This window comes from Python bivittatus, unplaced genomic scaffold (genome assembly GCF_059951505.1).
Source record: "Python bivittatus isolate LINGU-HERP-01145 unplaced genomic scaffold, Pbiv_v1 ctg000020_np1212, whole genome shotgun sequence".
In the NCBI taxonomy this organism is placed as follows: Eukaryota; Metazoa; Chordata; class Lepidosauria; order Squamata; family Pythonidae; genus Python; species Python bivittatus.
In genome coordinates, this window is record NW_028277030.1 from 36,188,387 (window position 1) to 36,214,569 (window position 26,183).

Consider the following 26,183-nt stretch of genomic DNA (forward strand, 5'->3'; position numbering starts at 1 on the left):
AATGACAAAAATCCATAATGTGCAGAGAAAAGAAAAATAAAATCCACTAAAGAAAAAAGTAAAGAGAAACAGATAATAAACCTCTTCAATGATGGAAAACCCTAAACAATCTAACAACTGAGATGCTGATCAATAAGTTCCTCAATCGCCATGCTAGAAAAGGTTACAGATAGTTAGAATAATGAAACATCAGAAGCAAGTACCAAAATTCAACCAAATCTGTGTGGATTTTATCTAATTTTATTTCCTGCTATTGGCAATAATGACACATGGTAAATATGAGTATTCATATAAACAATAGAACTTATTTCATCCTTGGAACAACCTGATTTGAAATCTGATGAGAAGGGCTGTATGCAAAACAGCACCTCAGAATACCGATTCTGATCTAACAAATTCTCAGAATACATAAGGCTGAAGCAGTTTGTACACCCAACTTCTCAATTTTTGATGGCATGATCTGGTCGACCTTATCCGGGCTTAGAGGGTAAACAAGGTTCAACTTTAGTATTCACTACAGGAATACCAGGGCTGTCAGCTGGATTGGAAAGCCAAAAAATATTTCAAAAGTAGGCCCTAGGAAACCATTCCCATTATTACACCAAGAAAAGTAGATTTAAGAATGTCTTCACTTTCTACATTCTAAAAGAGATTTAAATAAGAAACAAGAAATATCTATAGAGCAATTTTGTGGGGAACAAAGTTTCAAAACTAATAAGGTTTTCAAGCATTCAGGAATGAAACGTAAGTTTAGGAAGAGAGATTTTAGTGTGTGAACATGGAGCATGAATAGCTTGCCTAACCACTCCTGCAAACTCTAACTGCTTTTCCAATTTTCTATAATTAAATATCTAATCCAAAGTTAGATAGGGGCTTCAATGGACCCAAATCATGTCATTAAAAAATTGGCAGCAAAAAATTTTAAGGTTCTGGTAGTGTAATTTTTCATAGTTTTTATGGGTTTTGGCAAAATAAATGCACGGAGTCTCCACATGGTTTAACACACCTGCCCTTCAAGTCTCCCTTAACCCCCAACTTTGCACTTTTCTACTGTACAGTGATATCATTATATTAACAATCATGCCCCCCACAGCTCCTAAATGCCTCCCCTTTAAGGAAAATAAAAAACAGCCCCTGGATGCAAACAGAGTGCTACTCCTTAGATAATTTCAGTTGCTATATTTTTCTATTTTTCATTCCTCTTGCTCAATCCTGTTTGAAGACAAGGTTACATCACATACACATTTTCTTATATTTATTCCATAGTTCTTTGCCAACGAAGAATTGTATCAGTGATTCTGCCTCTGGGAATTGAAAAGAAATACCAGAAGAATGTAAAACACAGGAAATGTTATATGAAAATCATACTAAGAGAATGATGTAAGCATTTTTAATAAACAGGTTTGCAACTCTATAATCAGTACATACTAGAGAAACAATGGATATACATATGAAACTCACATACCTCTAGACTCCTCTCCTCTCTTGTCCTGTCATCTACTGATGCAGATATTACTCCCCAACGGCAATCAATATCTGTCACATAGCCTCTGTAAAAAGGAGCTGCAGCGCTTAAAGCCATCTAAAAGAATATAGGAGAGAGCATAATGTAACAAATTATCAATGTAGCACCATATAAAACTAAGCATTTATGGTCCTGAAATACAAGACGCTCTGCTTGTCTTCATCAATAGACTTAGACTGTTATTTACAATAGTACTACTTGTTTTGCTAACTAAACAGACCCCATGTGCACTCCGTCAGGATCTTCTACTCTTAGGAGATCCCTACAGAAGCGGTTCAATGAAGAATATTTGCTATGTCCCCAATTCTATTTAACAAGCAGCCATCCAATGTTTTTTCTGTTGCACATTAGGCAACATCATCTGCCCTTGTTTTTAGTTTGAATTGGACTGCATCCAAAGCTATTGGTCTTCTGTTTTTGAATTGTGTTCAGCTGGTATTAAACTGTTTCTCATTCATGCATTATGGGAAAAAAAGCAAGCTCAAAGCCAACATGACAAGTCTCCTGCCACTGCCAGGCCTAATATAGTGGATACCTCAATTTTGAGGAATGTGCAAACTATGAATCTTATGCTGACAGTATTTTAAGGATGTAAGATTATGTCAAGGTAAAATGTGGTACATGGGAATGGCAACAAATATTGCACTAACGCTTGCTGTACCACTAGTCACCAATTTAAGAAGGAGTTCCATTCCCAAGGTCTGTCCTTAAGTCGAATTTGTATGTAAGCTGGAACAGTGTTATTGTATAATGCTGTAGAAGTAGTATTGTGTACTGAACTCGAACCATTGTGTATTTAACTTGAATTTTGCTACAGTAGGCTCTGTTCTTAACTATGGGTTGTCTGTAACCCAAGGGTTTTTAACCCACAGACTACCTGTATTTCTTCCTCCAGCCCCTAAGCAATAGCTTGCAAACTTCTGTGATCTTTTTTATTCTTTCCATATAATTCATCAAATACGTGAAACATTACCTTCACATAAACTATCACTATGAATTTATAAAACTTATACATCTGATTGTTTTAAGACTTAAAAGCCTCACTGAGGGTTGCCTCAATGAACATGCTTTTTAATCAGTTTTTTAAAAAACTGTTTTATGCTAGTACCTTCCATAGTAAAGTATGTCTCTGAATAAAAATGTGTACAGAAATAAAATGATTTCACTCACCACAATGGGACAGATTGTGGCTAGCTGATCATAAAGATACCTTGCTTCAAAAATGCTGCAGGCCTGGAATGTTACCTATATGATAAATAAAAATCTATCATTATTTTTTTTTTAAAAAAGTGCATTGTCAATGTCACTTTCCAGAAATTATAAAACCAAATCCACTGCATTACCAGCTGCAAGACTCTTTCTTTCCAACAGTCCTGGGATGATGCCTATAGTGGGAATTAAGTACTCTTTTTCCTCCTTGAAGAATCTCATTGCCACTAGGCATAACAAACTGTATCACATACAACTATCCCTTTGTTTTTCAACATGTTTCCATAATATTTAAGTTCTCCTTTCACTAGATAAAAGATTTGGAAAGAAAGATAAGCATAGAGATTCCACTATTACTTTTCCTTTCTCCACCAAAACAAAAAGTACCTATATATTCTAACTCAAGAGCTCAATTTCAGCAAAATGTTGCTTTTTTGGCGATATATTAACATTTCCACTTATATTGTGCAAAGCAATAGGCATAACTATGTCTTACAAGTGTCATTCTTTTTTCCTTTATTTCATCTAAGAATACTGAAATTCATTCTGCACATCAGGCACCTTATTCTTCCTCACCATAAATATCAGGATGTGTCTTTTTTGCATCAACCTCCCTTCACTTGAACGTTTATTTTACAATTTTGATGTGTGCTTTTAAATACTTCAGTGCTCATGATGATCTTTTTTCTTTACACTGTATAGAGGTCTACTTTTTTTTTTCATTCCAATCTCTTTAAATAAGATTACATTTAATTATTTAATTGTTTTATCAATTTGCTTTGCTGGTACCTTATTTTTGTAACTCACTGCCTACAGATATTTAAGAATTCAGTCTCTCACACTACTGTATTCAAGAATATCATTTTTCCAGTCTTCTCTACTGTGCTATTTTTTTCCATGTCCTTTCTAATGACTTAGTTTTAGTTACCCTTCACTTTCTTTCCTTGTGTGTCTATTAGATGATAAACTTGTAGAAAATGACTAATTTTGTATTACATGCTGTCTACTACTGGTTTATCAGTTCCTTACAAAACATTAACAATTACCACAGCTGGGTATGATGCTCGAATTAAGCTATTATTCCTGGAAAGGAGAAAAAGGTGCATAGTTGTGACATCGAACAGCAGGGAAAAATGCATGTGTTTAATATATAAAATCTGTCAGGAATTAAACAGGCCAGAAAGCAGTAAAAATACTTAACAGTGTACTTATTTCAGTGAGTTTACCTGAAGGCAACAATTGCCCATTCCAAATCCCATGGCATCCATATATACATGATCAGGCTTAGCTGCTCTTGCTGCTTCACCATCATCATTAGGAAATGTTTCTATAAATGGTGATGGAGTATTCTTGTCCTTAAATACTGCATAAGACATGTTGACAAGACGTTAAGCTTGTTGCTAAGTATTTTTTTTTTATTTTTTTAACAGTAAATTACTTTTTTCACTTACTTGGTACATTTATAACTACTTTTTCACCTCTTCTATGTCGAATATTTCTTGTTAAAGTACTAAAAAAAAAAAAATATTCTGAGATACTGTCTCAAAATAGAAACACTTTTCAATAGTTTTATAAGTTTTTAAATTAAAATTTGATTTATAGGTGAAATGGTTTTTGCTTTCTCAATTACCCCTTGGTACCCATTTTCTTACCCAGCTATGCTGATTAAGAATTATTATATTTTTATTCAGTGAATTATTTGAAGCATCAATACTATCTTGATACAGAGAGTTATGAGAAATAATAATGTCAGAATAGAGCTTACTTATTTGTCTACACTGAAAGATAACATTTAGCTGCTTTAACAGTCAACAAGACACAGGAAGAAGAAAAAAAAGAATAGGAAGTTTATTCACCATACTTCCAAAGAAGTTTGTCCACAGAAAAAACAGGATTTCCTAATCATGATTTATATGAATAACTAGACCCATTCCCAATTAACCAACCTGAAATCACATAGTTTGTTGTTGGTTTATACATCATGGATACTTTATGTAGAGCCTGCCATTATGTCTGAACCTGGAATATTTTATTCCTGGATAACTTTTGTGCTCTGCTCAAACTTCTGGCCACAGAGACATAAGACAAAAACAGCTAAAAAAAAGTACAGGTAGTCCTTGTTTAGCAACCACAATTGGGACCTGCAGCTGTTGTTAAGTGAAATGGTCGCTAAATGGGAAATCATGTGACTGTGACTTCCTTTTCCCTACTCCCCCCTCTTTGGAATGCTCACCTTGGAGCTGGGATAGCCAGCTTGAAACTGACAAACTAATCAGTTTCACATCATGGGTTTTGTTTGCCTCCTAACCATTCTGCACTTTGGAATGCTCACCCTGGGGCTGGGATAATTAGGAAGAATGGAATTATGTTTGTATTTACATTCAGAAATTGCTTGTTTTTCTTCTCCCCCTCGCTTGTTTAAGCAACCTTTCTGTTCTGCAAGGGGGGAAAAAAAGATAAAAAACAAAAGAATTTCTGTGGGCAATCTCTTCAGTGCGTGACCTGTTCTCCCCTCCAGAGTGGAAAGATTGGAGGGGAAGGGATTATAGCGAGTAAGCAGGCACTTAACAGGGAATGCACCAGGCTGTTTGCGCTCGGGGCTACTGGCGCCCCATACCTTTTGATGTGTATTCCCTGTTGTGTGCATGCTTACTCTCTAGTAATCCCTTTCTCTTCAATCTTTCTGCTCTGTAAGGGGAGAAAAAGGAAAAACAACAGGTCAGGCACAGGAAAATGCATACTGATTGTAATGGCAATCATATGACTAAGGGACACGGAGAAGGTTGTAAATGCGGGCATTGGCTATAAAGTTATTTTTTCAGCACTGTTGTACTTCGGTCACTGAACAAGGCAGTCAGTAAGCAAGGTCTACCTGTACTGCTGCTCAGGCTAAACTGTTCTCTTGCTTTTCACAAACTCCTCAGTCTCCCTGGTCACAGTTTTTCCACATTCATGAGCATAAGACAAAAATAGAGGATTTGACTCCACAAATCACAAACTGCTCACCTCACAAAATGGAAATTCTTGATTCTCAAAAAAATTGTAAACATTCACTACATATAAATTCTCACCTGTCACAAAACTCCTATAACTGTAAAGTCTCCACAGATCAAACACACATACAAGAAAACTCATGGGCAACATACAACCATATAAAATTAGATACTTCTCCAAAAAAATCACAGAAGATAGTCAATACAAGCATACACACAAAACAAATCCACTGGTATTCAAGTAGACACATAGAAAGGACAACCTTCTCCATCTGTACATAGACAAAACATATAACAAACAACAAACAGAAATATTATATTATCTCAAATGCAATATCTAATGTTATGGAGGAGTGCAGACACAGAGCCAAGCTAGCTCTAGTAATGCCTGTGGGGATTAATATAATGAAGGATGGGAATGTTGGCAGCATATAAAAAGTATAGGTAAAACTAAAGTAAATACATTCAACATGAGTGGTGAATTTGGATGATTTATTATTATAAATTAGCATATACTATATCAGTCTCAATTTTCAGAAACATTCTGAGTATATCTACATTCCTATTCAAACTAAACTTACCTAAACCTGGGATGTTTGTTTATAGCTTCATCTGGGAAGAAAAGAGACTTTGAGGCTCCTGTCTCAACAGGTGTTGGATCACACTCTGGTATCGTGAATCCTGGACAACCTAATCTATAAATTCCAATCAAATTGTGATCATTTAAAATCTTTCCCAGTTGACAAAGATTCATTAAGTTAAGTTACAGTACTGTGCAAAAGTTTAGGCAGGTGTGAAAAAATGCTGAAAATAAGAATGCTTTCAAAAATATACAGTAGATAAATATAACCTAAAATGTGATCTGTTCTCTACACAAATCCTAAAACTAAATAAAGAGAACCCAATTAAACAAATGAGTCGAAAACGTATTTGTTCATTTATTTATTGAGGAAAATGATCCAAAGCTACATATCTGTGTGTGGCAAAAGTATATAAACCTTTCCTTTCAGTAACTGGTGTGCCCCCCTTGGGTAGCAATAACTGCAACTAAATGTTTCTGATAGCTGCTTTAACCATTCTTTGGTCATTCGACTTGAGTGTTTTGGTCACTGTCTTGCTGCATGACCCCCTTTCTCTTGAGTTTCAATACCATGATATTTTCCTATAGAATTTGCTGGTACAATTCAGAATTCATACTTCCATCACAATGCAAGCAGTTCTGGTCCAGAGGCAGCAAAGCAGACCCAAACCATGATATTGCAACTACGTTTCCCAGATGGGATAAGGTTCTTATGCTGGAATGCAGCGTTTCCCTTTTGCCAAATATAACACCTTTCACTGAAGCCAAAAAGTTCTATTCTGGTTATGCCTGTCCATAGAACATTCTTCCAATAGCCTTCTGATTTATTTTGATCATTTTCTTCAGTAAATAAATGAACAAGTAAAATGTTTCTGACTCATTTGTTTAATTGGATTCTCTTTATCTAGTTCTAGGACTTGTGTGGAGAACAGATCACGTTTTAGGTCATATTTATGCAGAAATATTGAAAATTCAAACGGATTCACAAACTTTTAAGCATTACTGATAATATAACTAACTAGTAGTGGCACTAAATGGGAAATACTCTATGGTAAATCTTCCTCTATTTAAAATGACTTTAGTAACACAACTTTCATTTGAGTCACAGCCATCTCAAACCACTGTATTTTCAAGCTATTAGAAAAATGGAATCTAACCTTGGAAATGATGTGACAGTACAAACAGCTTCATTTTTTTTTAGTACTGAAGCAGCTTCCTGACGCCGCTTCCTCATGTTGTCCTGTACAGTGTTAAATTCAGACATTGTTCCTCCATATGGCTGCCCCGGAGTTCCTTCGATCATGTAGCTTCCATACTCTGGTCTCCACAATGTTGGATGGCTGAAAATCAAATGAAAACTGAAAGTATTTTCTACAACAAACTATACTTACATAGCATGTAACTGTAATTTAGCTTTTAATTCTGAACCATGCAAACATAGATAAAAACCTGACAGTGACTCAGGATGGGGACAGCCTAATCTATCAGCTTAATTTGTTTAGAATGTTTTCTGATTATTAGGAATTCCAACATTGTGTGAGAAAATATACAGTAATGTAAGTACAGCAGCATTGTGCCATACAAAATTAATCGTTAGATCAATAAAACCAATGAAGATATTTAAAAACCTGTATTTTATAGTGGCATAAAATACAAATTGTATTTTGCCCATTCCTCAGATACAAAATTAAACATTTCAATAATTTATTTAAAAAACATACCCTACCACTGTGGTGCTGCAAGTTGAAATGCACAGATCTTTTAGGCTACCTGCAAACAGGTTTTATTTATGAAAATGCCTTTCCCATTGTTTTAAAATGAGAACCACCTCATAGTTTGGTGAGGTGGTTAAAGGAACCAGGTTAGAACTGGGAGACTGCAAATTCTTGGCCTGCGTTAAGTACAAAGCCAGCTGGGTGACTTTGTGCCAGTCACTCTCTCTCAGCCCTAGGGAGATGGCAATGGCAAACCACTTCCAAAAATGTTGCCACAAAAACTGCATGGACTTGTCCAGGCAGGAGTCAGGAGTGACAGACAGACATACAGACAGATTTGAATACATGCAAATTAATAACTTGGCTAAATTTCAGCATGCATTTCTATGAGCTGATGGTACTTACTTTGGATTTATTCTTTCACCCTTTTCTTGCAAAGTATGAAGTACATCTTCTCCAGTTAATGACAACTGTGCTCTCTTATTTTTATGGTCAAAAGCTACCAGCATATACTCCACCTAAAAGGCAACATAAGTTCACAATATAATTTTTAGTTCACAAGACCGAAAAACACCAAAACATTCACAAATCAGTCACTTGAAGAACTGTAATTTTTAAATACAGATTTCATGGTAATATTTTCTATGTAGGAATATTTTAAAAACTATATATAGCATTTTTACATATGAAGTTGCAAATTTTACAAGTCCTTTTTGCCGACAATATATCCATAGGTAGCCCTTTGGATTTGAAGAAGACATGCTGTTGTGCAGTTCATCTATGAACATGGAGATGGCTCCATGCAGCTGACTTATCACCATTGTAAAGGACCTGTCCTGTCGTTCGGTTGTAGACCAGCTGAATAAACTACAAATTTCTTTGGGTATCCATAATGTCTCAGGATGATCCAGAGAGCCCCCCCCCCCTTTACAGTGTCAAATGCCTTTGTCAGGTCAATAAAGACAGAGTAAAGAGGCTTGTTCTGCTTGATGCACTTCTCCTAGACTTGCCTCCCAGTAAATATCATGTCTACTGCACTTCGTTCTGGCTGAAAGCCACGTGTACCTCCAAGGAGGTTCCTTTCTGAGACAGTGACAAGTCTGCTCAGGAGAATGCGGGCAAAAATCTTGCCTGCGATGGATAGTAGTGAGATACCCCTGTAGTTTCTGCAGTGTAATTGGCTTCCCTTGTTTTTACAGAGAGCCGTGATGAAGGCATTACTCAGTGACGGAAGTCGTGAGGCATCTCCTCTATGAACCAGATGTCTTCCAGAACACCTTGGGTCTCAGCAGGAATGTCATCCTGGCCTCTTGCTTTGAGTTCATCTGCAAGATTGATTTCTTGATCTCATCAGTACAGGGCAGCAGGTCTAGGTCATTCAAGACTGGCTACTGAGAAATCTACTGTAAAACATCAGGATCAATTATGGACAGCCTATTGAGTAGGTTGGAAGTGTTCAGCCCAGAGGTTTTTCAGTCATTCCTGGTCTCTAATTAGGCTTGGCCCATCAGATGAGAGCAAGGGGGAACATCCTGATTGAGAAGGACCATAAACTGACTTTATGAAGCTGAATAACTCTCTGGTGGCATGCATATCTGCATAGCGTTCCACCTGGTCAGCCTTTCTCTGCCACCACTCGTCCTGCATTTCTCGCAGTTCTGCCTGTACTTTGGACTGCAGGTGTTTAAACTTGTCTTTCTTTGAGAAAGATGATGGTCCTGTCATCAGTCTGTGGTTTTCCTTTCCAAAAGAACGTACAGCCATTCACTGCTTCCTGTAATGAACCCGTCTGCGAGCCTGTTGTCACTGAGTGCAGCAATGTCAATGTGATAACATTGAAGTTTGGCTACTATGAGTGCTGTTCATCTTTCAGACCACGATAGAGACTTTCAGTCTCTATCCAGCAGGGTGCAGACATTCCAGGCTTCAAAGATGAATTTTCTTTTTTTTGATATATGTCAGTCGCTAGGAGATGATCTGCCAGTCATGGTTAGCTAGTCAGATTTTGTTAGCTAGTTAGCAAGTCAGATTTTGTGGGGCAGGCAATGTTTAGGGTACCTTTTCTAACCACCTCCCTCATGTGAGGGTGGGCAGTTACTCAGCAACTGCATAGTGGTTTCTAGCCTCCTCTGAGTATTTTTGATCAAGGATAAATCCCCACCTGTTTCCCTTCCAATCCATTCTTCTTAAGTTTATCTCAAGATTTAGTTGTCACAAATATTCTCTTTAAGATGGTAGCTACTCGACATATAGAAGGCAACAAAAGAGAATGACTGAAAACTATAGCAGCCAGCAATACAAACATATGGCAAAAATCCAGGTGTAAATCCATCCTAGTCCTTTTTTACATCACAAGAGTTTAAATGAGGCTATTAAAAAGGTATGTTTACTATATTCAGCAACATAAAGTCTTAGGAAATATAATGTCAAACTATATAACTTTCAGTACAATTTTATATCAACCTTACTGACTCAAACTGTTTTTCTTGTTGACTTCATGGAAATGACAAAGCTATCTTATTGACCTTTCCAACATGCAATGCAATTTACTTACAACATAGTCCCTGTACAGAATAACAGGACATGTTATTCTGTATTAAATTCAAATGGAACAGAACTTAAATGCTATGCAAGTCCATCCTAGCAGCCATGTCCAGCCACCTTGCCCAAGTTTAAACACAGAAGTGGTGTAAGATATCCAGGAATCTAATTCAAAAATTTTGCTTGTATTTTAGCAAAATGTTGAGAAAATGAATGATCCTAGGCATTGTGAATAAAGCAAAGCAAAGAACTCAAGTGAGTATATCTTTTATCATAGCAAGAGAGGCATTCATCTTTGCCCAGTCAGTAGAAATCCACCGCTTCTAGAAGCAATTCTCCTTCCAATTACAGAAGGAGCAGGGAAGAAAGGAGTAGCTATTAGCTAATTAATGAGGCAGGTGCAATACTTCAATTAAAAATCTTACACTCTTCCATAAAAACTAACATACGTTAACTTTTCAGCTTGTCTCTATTACTTTTGAGGTCTAGCTGAATCCGTTTTGGCAGTGTAAAACTGAGATTTACAAAAGGAAATTATGTTTAAAGCTTGTTGTTTCTAGTCTCCTAAATATCACTATAATTTCAACATACAGTGGGGCAAAAAAGTATTTAGTCAGCCACCAATTGTGCAAGTTCTCCCACTTAAAAAGATGAGAGAGGCCTGTAATTTTCATCATAGGTATACCTCAACTATGAGGGACAAAATGAGAAAAAAAATCCAGAAAATCACATTGTCTGATTTTTAAAGAATTTATTTGCAAATCATGATGGAAAATAAGTATTTGGTCACCTACAAACAAGCAAGATGTCTGGCTCTCACAGACCTGTAACTACTTCTTTAAGAGGCTCCTCTGTCCTCCACTTGTTACCTGTAGTAATGGCACCTGTTTGACCTTGTTATCAGTATAAAAGACACCTGTCCACAACCTCAAACAGTCACACTCCAAACTCCACTATGGCCAAGACCAAAGAGCTATTGAAGGACACAAGAAACAAAATTGTAGACCTGCACCAGGCTGGGAAGACTGAATCTGCAATAAGCAAGCACCTTGGTGTGAAATCAACTGTGGGAGCAATAATTAGAAAATGGAAGACATACAAGACCACTGATAATCTCCCTTAATCTGGGGCTCCATGCAAGATCTCACCCCGTGGGGTCAAAATGATCACAAGAACAGTGAGCAAAAATCCCAGAACCACACGGGGGGACCTAGTGAATGACCTGCAGAGAGCTGGGACCAAAGTAACAAAGGCTACCATCAGTCACACACTATGCCACCAGGGACTCAAATCCTGCAGTGCCAGATGTGTCCCCCTGCTTAAGCCAGTACATGTCTGGGCCCGTCTGAAGTTTGCTAGAGAGCATTTGGATGATCCAGAAGAGGATTGGGAGAATGTCATATGGTCAGATGAAACCAAAGTAGAATGTTTTTGTCTAAACTCAACTCGTCGTGTTTGGAGGAGAGAGAGAATGCTGAGTTGCATCCAAAGAACACCATACCTACTGTGAAGCATGGGGGTGGAAACATCATGCTTTGGGGCTGTTTTTCTGCAAAGGGACCAGGATGACTGATCCGTGTAAAGGAAAGAATGAATGGGGCCATGTATCGTGAGATTTTGAGTGAACACCTCCTTCCATCAGCAAGGGCACTGAAGATGAAACGTGGCTGGGTCTTTCAGCATGACAATGCTCCCAAACACACTGCCCGGGCAACGAAGGAGTGGCTTCGTAAGAAGCATTTCAAGGTCCTGGAGTGGCCTAGCCAGTCTCCAGATCTCAACCCCATGGAAAACCTTTGGAGGGACTTGAAAGTCCGTGTTGCCCAGCGACAGCCCCAAAACATCACTGCTCTAGAGGAGATCTGCATGGAGGAATGGGCCAAAATACCAGCAACAGTGTGTGAAAACCTTGTGAAGACTTACAGAAAATGTTTGACCTCTGTCATTGCCAACAAAGGATATATAACAAAGTATTGAGATGAACTTTTGATATTGACCAAATACTTATTTTCCACCATGATTTGCAAATAAATTCTTTAAAAATCAGACAATGTGATTTTCTGGATTTTTTCCCCCATTTTGTCTCTCATAGTTGAGGTATACCTATGATGAAAATTACAGGCCTCTCTCATCTTTTTAAGTGGGAGAACTTGCACAATTGGTGGCTGACTAAATACTTTTTTGCCCCACTGTATGAGTTACTGTTAAAGCTACTTACAAATCTTTTAGTCTTCCTTTGTTTCTGTTTAGTAAATTGGTAATGGGAAGAAAACACAGCATTATGGATATTAACAATGCTTATGTTAACAATCTTTATTTCCAGTAATCTGCAAATACATACTTGCTTTACTTAGGATGTTCTTTTCAGAACATCTGAAACTGGGACTTTTGTTTTTTTCAAGACACAGCCTCTTCTATTACTACTTGAAGCTAATAATAAATTCACTAAGTTTGCATTAGAATTTATAATATATGAAGATCTGCGAAGTAGCATAAAAATGACAACTTAAGATCTTAGCCAACAAAATTGCTTTATTCTTGGATAAAACACTAAAATATAGAACCACTGAGTTCGAAGGGACCTTTTAGGACATTAAATTCAGTTCCCTGATCAGTGCATGCATCTAAATTAGAATAAAGCAAATGAGTGCCTAGCCTCCATCTGGATACATTCAACAAAGGGAAGTATACTACTTCTCTAGCCAATTGGTTCACTACTGAATTGCTATTACTGTTAGAAAGGTTTTTTTTACAGAATTACATATGCATTCTATAGCTAACTTCTAAATATAAACAGCAACTTATTTCCTTTAGGATGTGAATGCAAGCATGATACTTGAAATAGGACTTGAAAATTATGTATATTTTCCCTTCTGTCTTGTATTTCCATTAACTATTGATTTTTTTAAAAATACAAATGCTTAGGAAACTAATTTCTCAGGAGCATTTGTGCATTTGTCTCAATGCAAATGCATAATCAACTTTCTAGTGTCAATAGACAACATTGTTTTGCCAACAGATAATGGGGAACTATGCATGAAGCAAGCCTATAGGGCAATTTCAGAGACAAATACAGCACAACTCCTAGTTAAATAAAGCTCATTACATTTTCTTCCTGTTGGTAGATAATGAGAACCAATTTTACTGTGGCAAAGCAGTCACGTTTGTCTTTTCAGCTTGCCAAAGCTTTGATTATGCAAAATGTTTATCACGTAGTATCAATTTGCAGATCACAGAGAGTACTGCCAGCAAAAGATCCTAAAATTCCTTTCACTTCACTTAAAATAGGTTTCACATTAAGCTTGGATTTCCGATTTCTAACAAATTTGTCTTGTATTAAAAAGTGAACACAATACATCTAATCTAGGAAAAGCTTATACAGCAGAAATCAATAATCTCAACATGAAATGTCATTGTTATATGTTCCCACAGTACAGTACAGTACAGCGACCAACTAAACATTAACAAAAGCAAAAATGTGAAGCATAACAAATATGTATTTTTTAAAAGTATAAGTTGCATCTAATGGTACCAGTCCATCAGATTATTATTCTACCAGTAAACTAATTTTAATATGGAAGAGCATTATAGAAAATTATCTGTGTTATTGGATATGTATAAAAGTATAAGAACATTAACCACCTCTCAACTGTACAGTTACAACAACCAAAGATGAAGATCTTAAATTTGTGTAAGAATATGTATGCACACCCATTTCCATAAATCTTAAAATTTAACTCCAGGTTTCTCTCTTTCCCATTTCTGATTTGTGTCTCTGTGTATTTTCTTTATACTGAAGTGTTGGTATCTTAAATACATAATATAGTTATGTTAATTTAAAATACATTAATAGGAAACTAGATTTCTGTTTTCTACATGTTAAGCAAGCCCCTTTGTTTAAATACATTTTAATATCAAAAGGGTGTAAGTCAGATATCTTTTAACAAAGGCTATAATTTGTGCTAAGTACCATTTGAACACCATTTGTTAAAGGCAAAAATGTACTAAAAACAGGATTTATGTTCACTAGTTTATTTTTGCTTTGAAACTTAGCTCACACTGCCCTACAGATTAAAATTTGTCTTCATAATTTTCTTATTTTATTAAACTTATATTCTGCCACAATACAACTCTCAGTTGTTTATATTAAGACTGCAATCCAATACACTTTCCTTGGGGTCAGCTTTACCAAACACACTGTGGTTACTTCTGAGTAATTGGGATGAACATAATAAATCTCAGAATCTTCAAATTCACTCTTTAGAAATCTTAACTTCCAATTTAGCATATGCTGAATACAGCAGAAATAAGTATAGGAAATTAGGAGATGTAAGACCACTTTTTTTATCTCAGAAGCTACAAATATGATTAATATTTATAGTTTGAACCAAGTTAAGACCAGTCCAATATTGTTAACCTTGATTACAAAATGCTATGTCCTTTTATTTATTTTTGTCCCACGGCATTAAAAGTTTTTAAGATCTGTCTCTAGGTGAGGCAAGTTAGGATGTATATAAGGAACCTGTTCAAACGTAACTCTTCAGAATTGCTCCTCCTGCCAGCAGGAGCAGCTAACAAACCAGAACTCTCCCTCAGTATTTAATTACAACTACTAGATGTGGGCTGCAAAAATCTGGATGATTACTAGACATCAACAAAGTGATAAATAAGCCATCTAATGGTCAACCAGATTTTTGCAGACCCAATTTGGTAACACTAGCTTAATGTTGTGTCTGAATTCCTAGCTCTCTTAATATGCAAAACTCATAATCTAGAGGTTTTTTCCTGATTTTTTATTTTCTTAATGATTCAGGCTTGTTACAAGAAACAAGTCAGATGTACTACTTAGCAAACCTCAAGTGGCGGATTCATAGTTGTTTTGTTTCTGGCAGGAGAACGAAGAGGAGCAATAGAATATGGTCCTTTCTCATTTCTGATAATTTGCTAATTTCTAAAACTAATGTCTATGTACTTTATCTATTACTTTCAAAGATTTTTTATTAGCAACTTGATTTCCTGGAATGCAAAACAAGCATAAAAGATTTGTACAATTCTATAACATTATGTACACAAAGATATCCATCTTGATGAAAGGTTATAGCTCACTGGTGGAGCATATACTTTGTAAATAGGTGGTTGCAGGTTCTATTCTTGACATCTACAGGTAACCTGAATAAAATTTCCATGTACAATTTAGAGATCTGTGAACAAGTTTATACAATAATGAGCTAGGGGGATCAATACCATAAGGCAACTTCTATTTTTTGTGAATAAATCTCTATGAGTACAACCAACCTATGAAATTGAACCCATCAATACTTACTTTTCACTTATAAATGTGAGATTTGTAGCCTAGTTACCTGATTTATCTTTAAATAATTAACAAAAATATTTGGGACTATTTTTTCTTATGTAAAAAGCTTTTTACAGGCATTCAACTTCAGTGTCTGTGATGTAGCATAGCCCTGGGCATCACAAGTCTGGAGATGCCTTATGAAATCTTTTTTTTTTTTTTTTACAATGTATAGAGCAATTATCATAGCTCTAACTTACAAAATTGTATGGATTATTTTTTAAAGCATCCAATAAACTAAATCCCTTGAAATGCTTCTAAGATCATTTTCTGTATGTAATACAATCACAACATATTTTCACACTGATTGAGCTGTAAAAAATAAGCTTGCCTCAGTGGTAGCACATACTTCAATTTCGGAGTTTATAAACTGGCAGTTTAGAATCTTTGAGGATGAAAAAAGAAAAGACCTCAAGAAAAGTTTGCCTTTGAAACTCTTATTGGTATCAGTTTGGAGAAAAGATTCAAGTAGGCTTTGCCTAAGATTATCCAAAAAGACACTCTCATTCAAAATGCATCTGAAGGTTTCTCTTCAAGTGAGAACCTCATTTAACAGAGCTTGATAAACCAAACTGGTATTTTCAAACAACATGCATTTTACATAAACATAATTCAAGTACAAAGTTTTCATTCTTAAAAAGCCTCATTTTCACAATGAAATGAATTCTTTGGACACAGAAAAACTGATTATATACAAAAATGTGTCACTATTTAGTTCAAACCATTATTTTGTTTTACAAAATCTATGTACTGTACTTCAACAACTGTTTTATGAAAAAATTAGAGAAATGGGCTGCCTATTTCAGAAATTTTACAGAAAATTTAGGACTGGCTTAAGTTCTACTTCAATCACAATGCCAAGCAATAAAAGCAATGACCAATTCATACTAAATGTGTTTTCTAGCTTCAATGACCTATTACAGTTATTTTCACATGAGATTTGTATATTCATGCATAAAAACTGGGAACATCCATGCAGTTATTTATATCTGTTTCTTGCAAACCATATGGAAATTGTTAACAATCTCAATTCACTACTAAAGAAATTTGGAAGAATGCAGAACCCAGATATATAGAGAAAAAGCAGCTGAAAATTCCTCAAAACATATGAAACATGAAGAAATAGTTTTCCAGTTATGTTGACATCATGCTTTCTAAATTAACTATATGTTATATCACAAGCTGGAGTGTCTGGGAACAAATAAATTATACATTTCATAAATAAAACAAATTTGATGAATACATTCAATTCCAGAAAAGAATAATGAATTGATTAGAGAACTCTGGATATCACAGTTTCCAAATAGTATACCTTCTATGACCAAACTCAACTTTAGTGTTCTGAAAACTAGTAAGTTCAGTAATGCCAACTGCTCTGAGAATGTTCCTAGTTCTTGAGCAGGATACAAATGCTTTAAATAAAAAATGTTACCAGGTGAGACTTGATACTCTAAAATCTATTAAGATACTACTGGAGTTGCATTATAAGGCATGTATCTATTAAATACAGAACCTAAATTACACAGGCAACAGACAAACAACTGTTTGGCTTTCATTACTATAAAAATATACAGTGTACCAATAGTGGCATTAATTGTAAATATGATGGACCACAATGAAATACTGTAAAACTGCCTTCAGATGAACAGATTCATTCATACATATATCTGTAACCTGATTCTTCTGGTAACAGATATCCAAACTAAAATCTTCAGCTATAGTTGTTACTACACTAACACAAGGCAACAAAAAGTGAACAAGTAGTATAACTGTTAAATAATCATAAAAGGAATATATAGTCTAATATTAGTTGCTTTTCCTATGTAAGGAATTTTCATAAGAATGCTAAAGATCAATACCTCCCTAGCAAAAGCAATCGGATGGAGGATAAAATTTGTAGACGAGATTTACTTTCGCACCAGCATAGATTGTACAGTATAGCCAAGTTAGATACAAAAAGGGGGGTGCTGGCTGTAAAACCAGCCTTGGGGTAGGTCAACGGATAGAGATGGGACTTAACCGCTGCCGTCTGTTCCTAGCCACACACCTAAGCTCAGTTAAGGAAACTCCTGTTAAGTAAATGCAGCTCCTCTTTTTCTCCCCCCCCCACCCCCACCATTTCGTAGGCGCAGAGTCACGCTGCTGTCCACAGCAGCACCTCCCTCTTCTTCCAGCACCGACCTTCTACCTGAAAAGACAGGGGAATGGCGGCCTATCAATTGGGAGGCTAATAGAAGCACATTTCCCAATGTCCGCAAGGGCAGCGCCGCTCTAATAAGCGACCGAAGCGGTTTCCAGGATCACCACGATGCTGGCCAGCTCTGAAGTCCCCTTTCCTGTGGGGACGCTCACCTCGTCACCCCACTTGAGCACGTCCTTATGTCTCTCCCCGACGGCTCGGTAGATGTACAAGAACTGTTGGATGCCGTGTTTGCGCACGTGTTCCGCGTGCCGCTGCGTCTTCTCCCAACTGAGCGGCGAGCCCTGCGACAGAAGCCCCATGGCTCTCGGGGAGAAGCGGGACGAGAGGCGGGAGAGCGCGGGCAGAGGAGCGCGGAAAAGGAAGGTTACCGCGGCCGCCGCCGTGACAACTCCAAAGACGGACGCGGGCCAGGAGCCGCCGACAAAAACTACTTCAGGCGGCGGGAAACACGCAAGGAGAATCCACTCGCGAGGAGGCGTAGGGGGAGGTGACTGCGCAAAGGGAGGAAAGGCCGCTACTGCCGCCCTCCCGATCCTCCGCTTCCCAGCGGCCAGCACCCCAGCAGCAGGCGAGGAATGGAACGGCCCAGTCCCCCCCCCCTCCCACCGCTGTTTCGCGCACTCGGATAGTTTTAACGGAAATAAGAGAACGCTGAGGGAGCCGGCAGCCGCCTCTGATATGGTTCTGACCGTCCCGGGAATCGCGTGACACGTGACCGATGAGCAGGGCGGAGAATAGGCACTGGCTTCCTCGCGCACGGCCGGTTTCTGGTTCGCGCGCGCCGAGGGGAAGGAAGAGGTGATGGGGACAGACGTCGCGTCATGCGGTGACTCAGCACTTTCTGGCTTCTACTCCACTCCCCTTCCCTTCCCTTCCGTTTGGGTTCTTTCTAACCGACGTCGGGAGGTTGAGGTTACCTGCTCTCAGGTTTTTCCGGGCGTTCTGTGTTCCCTCTTCCCCCCTCCCGTCGGCCAGTTTCAAAGAAGGCGGGTTTGTCATAAATGCCATTGTTCTTTCTGAATAGACCATTGAGAATGGCATCAGCGGGCATAGCAGTGTTAAAATGCACCCAGGGCAATGAATAATAGTAATAATAATAATAATGTAATTATACATACACACACACACATATATTTTTTTTTGCTTTTCAACTGGATGGAACAAGAAGTCTATCGCTCAAGTTTACCTAGAAACTGCTATGTTTGCAGTTCGTAGGACATGCTTAACTGGGTCACGGTAGGGAGGAGATTAACTTACTTCAGCCAAGCGACCCAGATTTATATTTTAGTTCCAAACAGACCCCAGTCTATTTAAGGTTGAATTCACCCCCTCCCCCAAACAGGGTGTGTTTTACAGCCCTTTGCAATAAAGGCCCCACATTGTAGAGCCTTTCTAGAGATTTCATCTCTCTCTCTTTCGCTTTTCATCCCCTTTTAAATATAAAAGCTCTTGACAAGAGCATCTGGAGAGGATTTTCCTTATTTCAAGCAAAAATAAAATAGCAACAATGTAGGAAGGGGAGCGCCGCCCTCCCATTTCCTTTATGGGAGCTGGGATGATTGTAAACATGATCTGATCCCTGGATTGTGAGTGATGGTAACCAGGTTAGGGGAAGTTCCAGTCACCTGTGTTGTCTGAACACAGCTTCTGTATGTATATTTTAAGCAACTATTTAAATTGTGACAACAGCTTTTTCAAATAATTTCCTTAAGAGGATTCAAAATAAATAATGAGTCCAGAGCAACAAGTTACTACTGTACTGGGGAAAGGACACCAGGGAATATATGTTCAAAGTTACTTAACAAATCATACAATACACCAAGGTCCTTCAAAGTTCTGTGAGAATATCAGAACGTAAAGTCAGAACTACAAAGACTTCTGTGCTACAGTAAAATCATGTACTTTGTACCTTTGCATATTAGAAGTGTGCTTCTGACTAACCAGAATGCATTAAAAGTAATGGTTGATTGTCAAACAGCAGGCCTGTGAGGAGCTTGCAAATAAATGGAGTCTACCTACTACTCTGGAAAAAAAAAATCACATTTGTATAAGGTGCAAGTGCATGTACACAGTCACACCCAAATATCATAAGACAGACTGGATAATTCTCATAGGTGCTGCTTGCTGCTACTGTAGCTCCACCAGAGTTCATGTTCTCATGATTAACACTGGGACCAGCCATAGTATTAGGTAGTGAACAGTGGATGATGTGGGGATGCTGTGAGATTTTGGGGGGAGTTGTGTGGGACATATGATTTGCTCTTTATGTTCCTAAGCCTCTCATTGAGGTACAATAAAGGATGTTTCCCTGTCACAGGTAGTGAATTGCAGTTCAGGTGGCAATCAAATGCTGGTATTTAGAATGGGGTGAACTTGATCCTGAATATATAAAATAGTTTATGCAGTGGTTAGGCTACTTACTGGGACAAAAAAATCCATTTGATCTTGACTGAACAAATATGACTCCTCAGCTATAAAGTAAAGCAGTTCTTTGATCTGTTACTTGCCAGCATTTGTCAAGACATGCATGCCATCAGAGTATCTCAAAACTACCAGCTGGTGATATTGTCCTGATACTATTTCCACTCTACCTCAATCCCCCACCAAACATTCTAATTTAAATTCTAATTTAAAATGGATTGTGAAAGCTATTGGCATACACTTAGGAGCCAAACTTATTGTTTGGAAAAGTGAGCCAATTTGCTTCTGGCAGCAGATGTTTAGGGTATCATCAAAGTCACCCATTGGGGGAGATGGGCGGCATACAAATTAAATAAATAAGTAAATAAATAAATAATCAAAGGGTAGTAAATAGTTAATTATTTAATTTACTTCTATTTTAACATCCTATGGGATTCTCTGTCCTGAGCTCAAGAGCAACATGATTTGAGCTGTTTCTTACCCAGTAATTCAGTTTCCCTTCATTTCTCTAAGCAAAATAAAGTTGCATTTAAAAAGATTTTTGCAGGGCCAACCCTAAAGTTGGAAGATTATCCTTAGCATAACACTTTAAGGACAATATGCAATGTTCATATTCCAAATAGGAATTTGAGATCTGAGAAATAATGACTTTGCTGTTCATTTTGTTCAAGAATAATCTGTAATTATAATTCTGGTTTTTCCAGTTCAAGTTATTAGTGGGTGCTTGTCAAGGATAGGATAAACCTGCAGTCCTGTATCCACAAGGTAATGAGCAATATACTGGGACTTCATTCTAAATAAAAATGTATAGATTTTCTCTGTATAGAAAGATCATTAAGATAGAACCATTGTTTGTTCAGGAGTATACAAAAGCAATGGCCATTCCTCAAGAATGTTCAGATTTGTGAATCAACTAGAAATGCAGTTTTAGGATTGTGTTAACAATCAGCTGCCTGCAGAGGGAACATTTAATTGATGTGTTTAATAAACTGCCAGAAGAGACAATGGCTATATTGCTATGTACACTTACCTGAGATTAAACACCATATAAGATGCTGGCTGAGGAATTCTGGGAGCTGAAGTCCACACATCTTAAAGTTGATAAGGTTGAGAAACACTGCGAGTCTAGTTTATCCCAGCTATTTAGGAACTAGATTTTAGGTGGGTGATGTGAAGAAATGTATAAGCAGAAGTGAACTTACATAATATCAATGGCAGCAAAACAAAATATGCATACTAAGTATACATGATAACTCAGAATTTGAATACTATACAATTATAGATATTTTTCAGTGATTGAAGCATTATGATTTTCAAGTTTCTGGCTTGAAGTCTTATTAATTTACTACATTTACAGCTGCATCCTTGTACATTTTAAAACTTAATTCCTACACAGAGTTAAAAGGATTTTTTTTAAAAAAAATTCTATGGTGGTTTAAAAAGTTAATAATTTATGCTGATGTCATGATAACTTTGTCCCATATGCAGGCTGAGTTCTGTTAAATGGCAAGGGTAAAAATTCTCAAGTTTTTAATATGCTAGCTCCTGTGTGGGTTGGAGCCTGATTTCATATTTATCAGGTTCTGATAGATTTTATAATAGTCTTAGATTTTTACAGCTAACGTTAAGAACTCCCAACAAATATTCTACATTTCTAGAGCTGAAATTGATGGTTACAAGTTAAAATAAAATGTGCCCAAAGTATTCAATTACTTTGGTGCCATCTGTTCAGCCATAGAGAATTTGCTGTAACTATTGAGCTTGTTCTCTCACTTGACACTTTTGTTTATTAGTTATTGGTTCTCAGGAGGGACAACAGAAATGAAATTTTCCATAATTACATGAACCACTCAGGAGAGAGATCCCATGGAGGTTTTGTGGTTTCCTATTTATGGTTTTCCCACAGTCATATGACAAGAAGGGGACAGAGACAAAAAGTATTTGGATTTTGCATGTATTATATGAGCCTTGATCTGCTTTAGTAAATGATTGTTACTAAATGTTTTTGAAATTATTTTTATACCAAGAAACTAATCAGAGTAAGTCTATTAATAAAATATTGCTTAAATAAAGAAATGTATAGTGTTATACAGTGGTACCTCGGTTCATGAACTTAATTCGTTCCACGATTCTGGTCACAAACCAAATTGGTCGCGAACCGAATCAAATTTTCCCATAAGGTTCAATGTAAATAAGGTTAATCCATTCTGACCCCTATGGATGTAGTCGCCAACCAATTTTGGTCACCAACCGAATCAAATTTTCCCATAAGGTTCAATGTAAATAAGGTTAGTCCATTCTGAACCATATGTATTTTTTTTTAAACCACAAAAATATGAAACAAAGTACAGTACAGTACAGTATGAAGAGAGAGAACACTAACCTTGCTTGAGGCGACTTCTGGCGTGGAGGACAGGAAGGCGGGTGGGGAGGCAGTTAGTGTTTGGAGGGAGAGTCCCCCTCCAAAAGGACATCGGGGAGATCTCCTTCAGGGGTGTCCTCTCTTCTTTGTCTCTTAGCTGCAGGCTCAGTTTTGGCGAAAAATCTGTCTAATATCACTTGTTTTTTACTGCGCTGCATAACCCTCCGGAAATGAGAGACCACGTTATCGTTCATCAGATTCACCACTGTTCGTTACAGTTATGTTGGGGTGGTGCTTCTCAAAGAAATCCTGGCACTCATTCCATTTTTCCATAATGGATTTTATCACATCACTGCTAACTTCCTCCGTCTTCCTCTTCCTCAGTGGAATGCTCCTCAACAAGTGCTTTCTGCTGCTCACTCTGGAGTTCAGCAAGTTCTTCCGTGGTCAGGTCCTCCTTATGGTCCTCAACAAGCTCCTCTGTGTCTGCACCATCGACATCCAGGATCATACTCCTGCACATGGACACAGTCTCCACTACCTCTGCATCAGACCCTTCAAAGTCACGTTCAGTGACCCTGGCCAGAGTTTCCTCCAGGCTAAGTTTAAGGTCAGGTACGTGACATCTTCCCAGGCTTTGTCAATGAGGCTGATGCAGTGGAGGACACTGAAATGTTTCTTCCAGAATTCTTTCAGAGTCAAGGACGTCTCTTCAGTGACATTAAAACACCTGGTGAAGAGCGCCTTTGTGTACAGCTTCTTGAAGTTGCAGATCACTTGCTGGTCCATGGGCTGCAGAAGAGGTGTTGTGTTGGGGGGGAGGAACTTGACCTTTATGAAGTCATACTCAGCGTCCATATCATCCACCAAGGCTGGAGGGTGTGCCGGGGCATTGTCCATCAGAAGAAGGCACCTTTTAGGCAGCTGGTTGTCAGAAAGTTATTTTTTAACAGTGGGTGCGAACACCTCGTGTAGCCATTCCATGAACCATTGCCTTGTGACCCAAGCTTTCGCATTGGCCCTCCACATGACAGGCAGTCTGGCCTTGTTCACATTGTGTTCCTTGAATGCACAAGGGGTCTGGGAATGGTAAACCAGTAGTGGCTTAATCTTCAGCTGACCGCTTGCGTTCGCACACAGCAAAAGGGTCAATCTGTCCTTCATGGGCTTGTGCCCCGGCAGTGCCTTTTCCTCCTGCGTGATACAGGTTCTGTTCGGCATCTTCTTCCAGAAGAGCCCTGTTTCATTGCAGTTGAACACTTGTTGAGCGACGTATCCTTCCGCCTTCATGAATTCCGCGAATTCTTTCTTGTAGGCTTCTGCAGTGGCCTTGTCAGAACTGGAAGCCTCACCATGTCTTGTCACACTGTGGATGCCACTTCTCTTGCAGAATTTATCAAACCAGCCTCTACTAGCTTTAAATTCTTCACTTGTTGCGGTTATAGAGGGGGTTTTTTGCAGTAATTCACTGTACAATTTCCTGGCCTTTTCACAGATCATAGCTTCACTAACGCTATCACCTGGCAGCTGTTTCTCATTCAACCACACTAACAAAAGTTTTTCCACCTCTTCCAGCACTTGTGTCCTCTGCTTGGTTAACATCGTTACTCCTTTTGCCACATCAGCTCGTTTGATGGCATCTTTATTCTTCAAAATAGTCGAGAGTGTCGACTTCGCCATCTTGTACTCCGAGGCCAGATCAGTCATACGAATACCACGCTCATGCTTTTCTACAATTTCCTTCTTCAATTCAATGGTTATTTTCTTCAAAACCTTATTCTTAGCATTCTTGCTCTGCACTTTCTTTTTACCACCATGCTTGCTCTGCACTTTCTTTGGAGCCATGCTAAAAAGCACACCAAAAAGCTTCACAGCCAGTGTCTGTCTGCGACTGCGATCTCGCCTACAGGAAGCCACGACCACGTGTCAGAGCAGGGAAGATGGCCGCGGGTCGTGTTCGTCGCTCGATGCGGAGTTCGCGAACGGAAGCAAAATTTTGCGAACGCTGTTCGTGACCCGAATTGTTCGTGAACAGAAGCGTTCGTGACCCGAGGTATTACTGTACCTGCTACCCTGCAGTACCAGACTTACTCATGGATTTTACATGATTATTTTTTACCCTAATATTCAGTGGAGCTGCTAATTTTTTTTTTAATTACCTAGATATCTTTATCAGCCAATGATAAATAAAATGCTGAAGAATGACTCATATAAGGAGCTGAGAAAGATAAAAATAGTCACCATAAATTCTTACAATTGTTCAGTTTAATAATACATGTGCTCCCGATTTCTAGAATACTTTATTATAACAGTGAATACATTATAAGTAGCTACAGTTTTCCCTCAGTAGTTTCAATAATTAGGAAGAAAACCAAGAATTCCAGTCCAAGTTGCATGATTTTTTTTTTCAGTACTGTATGAATGGCATTTATGTCTAACATACGATTACAGTATATTAAAAGAAAATGTAATCAAAAACTTAAATCTTTTCACCTTATGTATTTCCTTTATGGAAAAGTTCTTGTTGCACGTGTAACAGATGTCATTGTTCATTTTGGATATAGATTTTTCAATGTCCATCTGTACTGAATGTCTATATGTGTAGATACTATAGCCAGATAGCAAAGACTTTATGGTGAATGATTTGCCACTTCAAATTACTTCTGGGCTTATGCTACCCAGGCTGGAAAGTGGATGATGGTAACTTTTTATCCTCATTGTATTTTTGGCTTACTTTCTGATTATTCTTTTTGTTTGTTTGTTTGTTTCCTTTGTGGCGGGGGAGATCTATTCCAGCAAGAAGGCTAGAATGGGACAACAGTGACTCAATTTTGTTGGCATTTAGGTGGATGGGTGGAAATATTGACTGATACCAACATACCCAGGCTGTCTGGAAACCAAGCAGATTTATCAGGTTCATGGACTGGACCAGCTGCATAGGCCCAACTTCACTAGAGCAGGGGGAATGGCACTGTTAAACTCCAAAACAAGCAGCGAGTGATCTGACCATGACAAGAGATAGATGTTAATATCCCCACCCTCAGATGATATTACATCAGCTTTAAGATGAAAACCAGAACTACCATGTAACCACTTATGTGCATCAGGCCCTTGATGACCTGGGTCAGGTCCATGTTTGATATAGTGACCATGGACTCTCGAATTGCTTCAGATTCTGCATTAAGGGAAGGCAGACTGAAGTCTCTCAGAATCAGTATAGAAAACTCTATTTTCAACCTGGTGATGTATATAAAAATTGATATTTCTGCAATAGACATACT

The 26,183-nt window shown here is 37.9% G+C and overlaps 1 protein-coding gene across 2 annotated transcripts in view; it reads right to left on the minus strand.

Annotated features, from left to right (window-relative positions):
- GCLC (glutamate-cysteine ligase catalytic subunit) overlaps window positions 1-26,183 on the minus strand; it is a 62,659-nt gene that overhangs the window by 15,447 nt on the left and 21,029 nt on the right. The window contains exons 1-8 of one of the 2 annotated variants that reach the window (XM_007436205.4): window positions 18,269-18,763; window positions 8,428-8,540; window positions 7,465-7,647; window positions 6,309-6,422; window positions 4,186-4,244; window positions 3,961-4,097; window positions 2,696-2,770; window positions 1,466-1,582 (exon numbers count right to left, since the gene is read on the minus strand). In XM_007436205.4, coding sequence (XP_007436267.1) covers window positions 1,466-1,582; window positions 2,696-2,770; window positions 3,961-4,097; window positions 4,186-4,244; window positions 6,309-6,422; window positions 7,465-7,647; window positions 8,428-8,540; window positions 18,269-18,418 — 948 coding nt within the window. In that variant the 5' untranslated portion in view covers window positions 18,419-18,763. Of the gene's footprint in view, window positions 1-1,465; window positions 1,583-2,695; window positions 2,771-3,960; window positions 4,098-4,185; window positions 4,245-6,308; window positions 6,423-7,464; window positions 7,648-8,427; window positions 8,541-18,268; window positions 18,764-26,183 lie in introns of those variants that run through there. The other variant, XM_088137020.1, reaches the window with a different exon arrangement.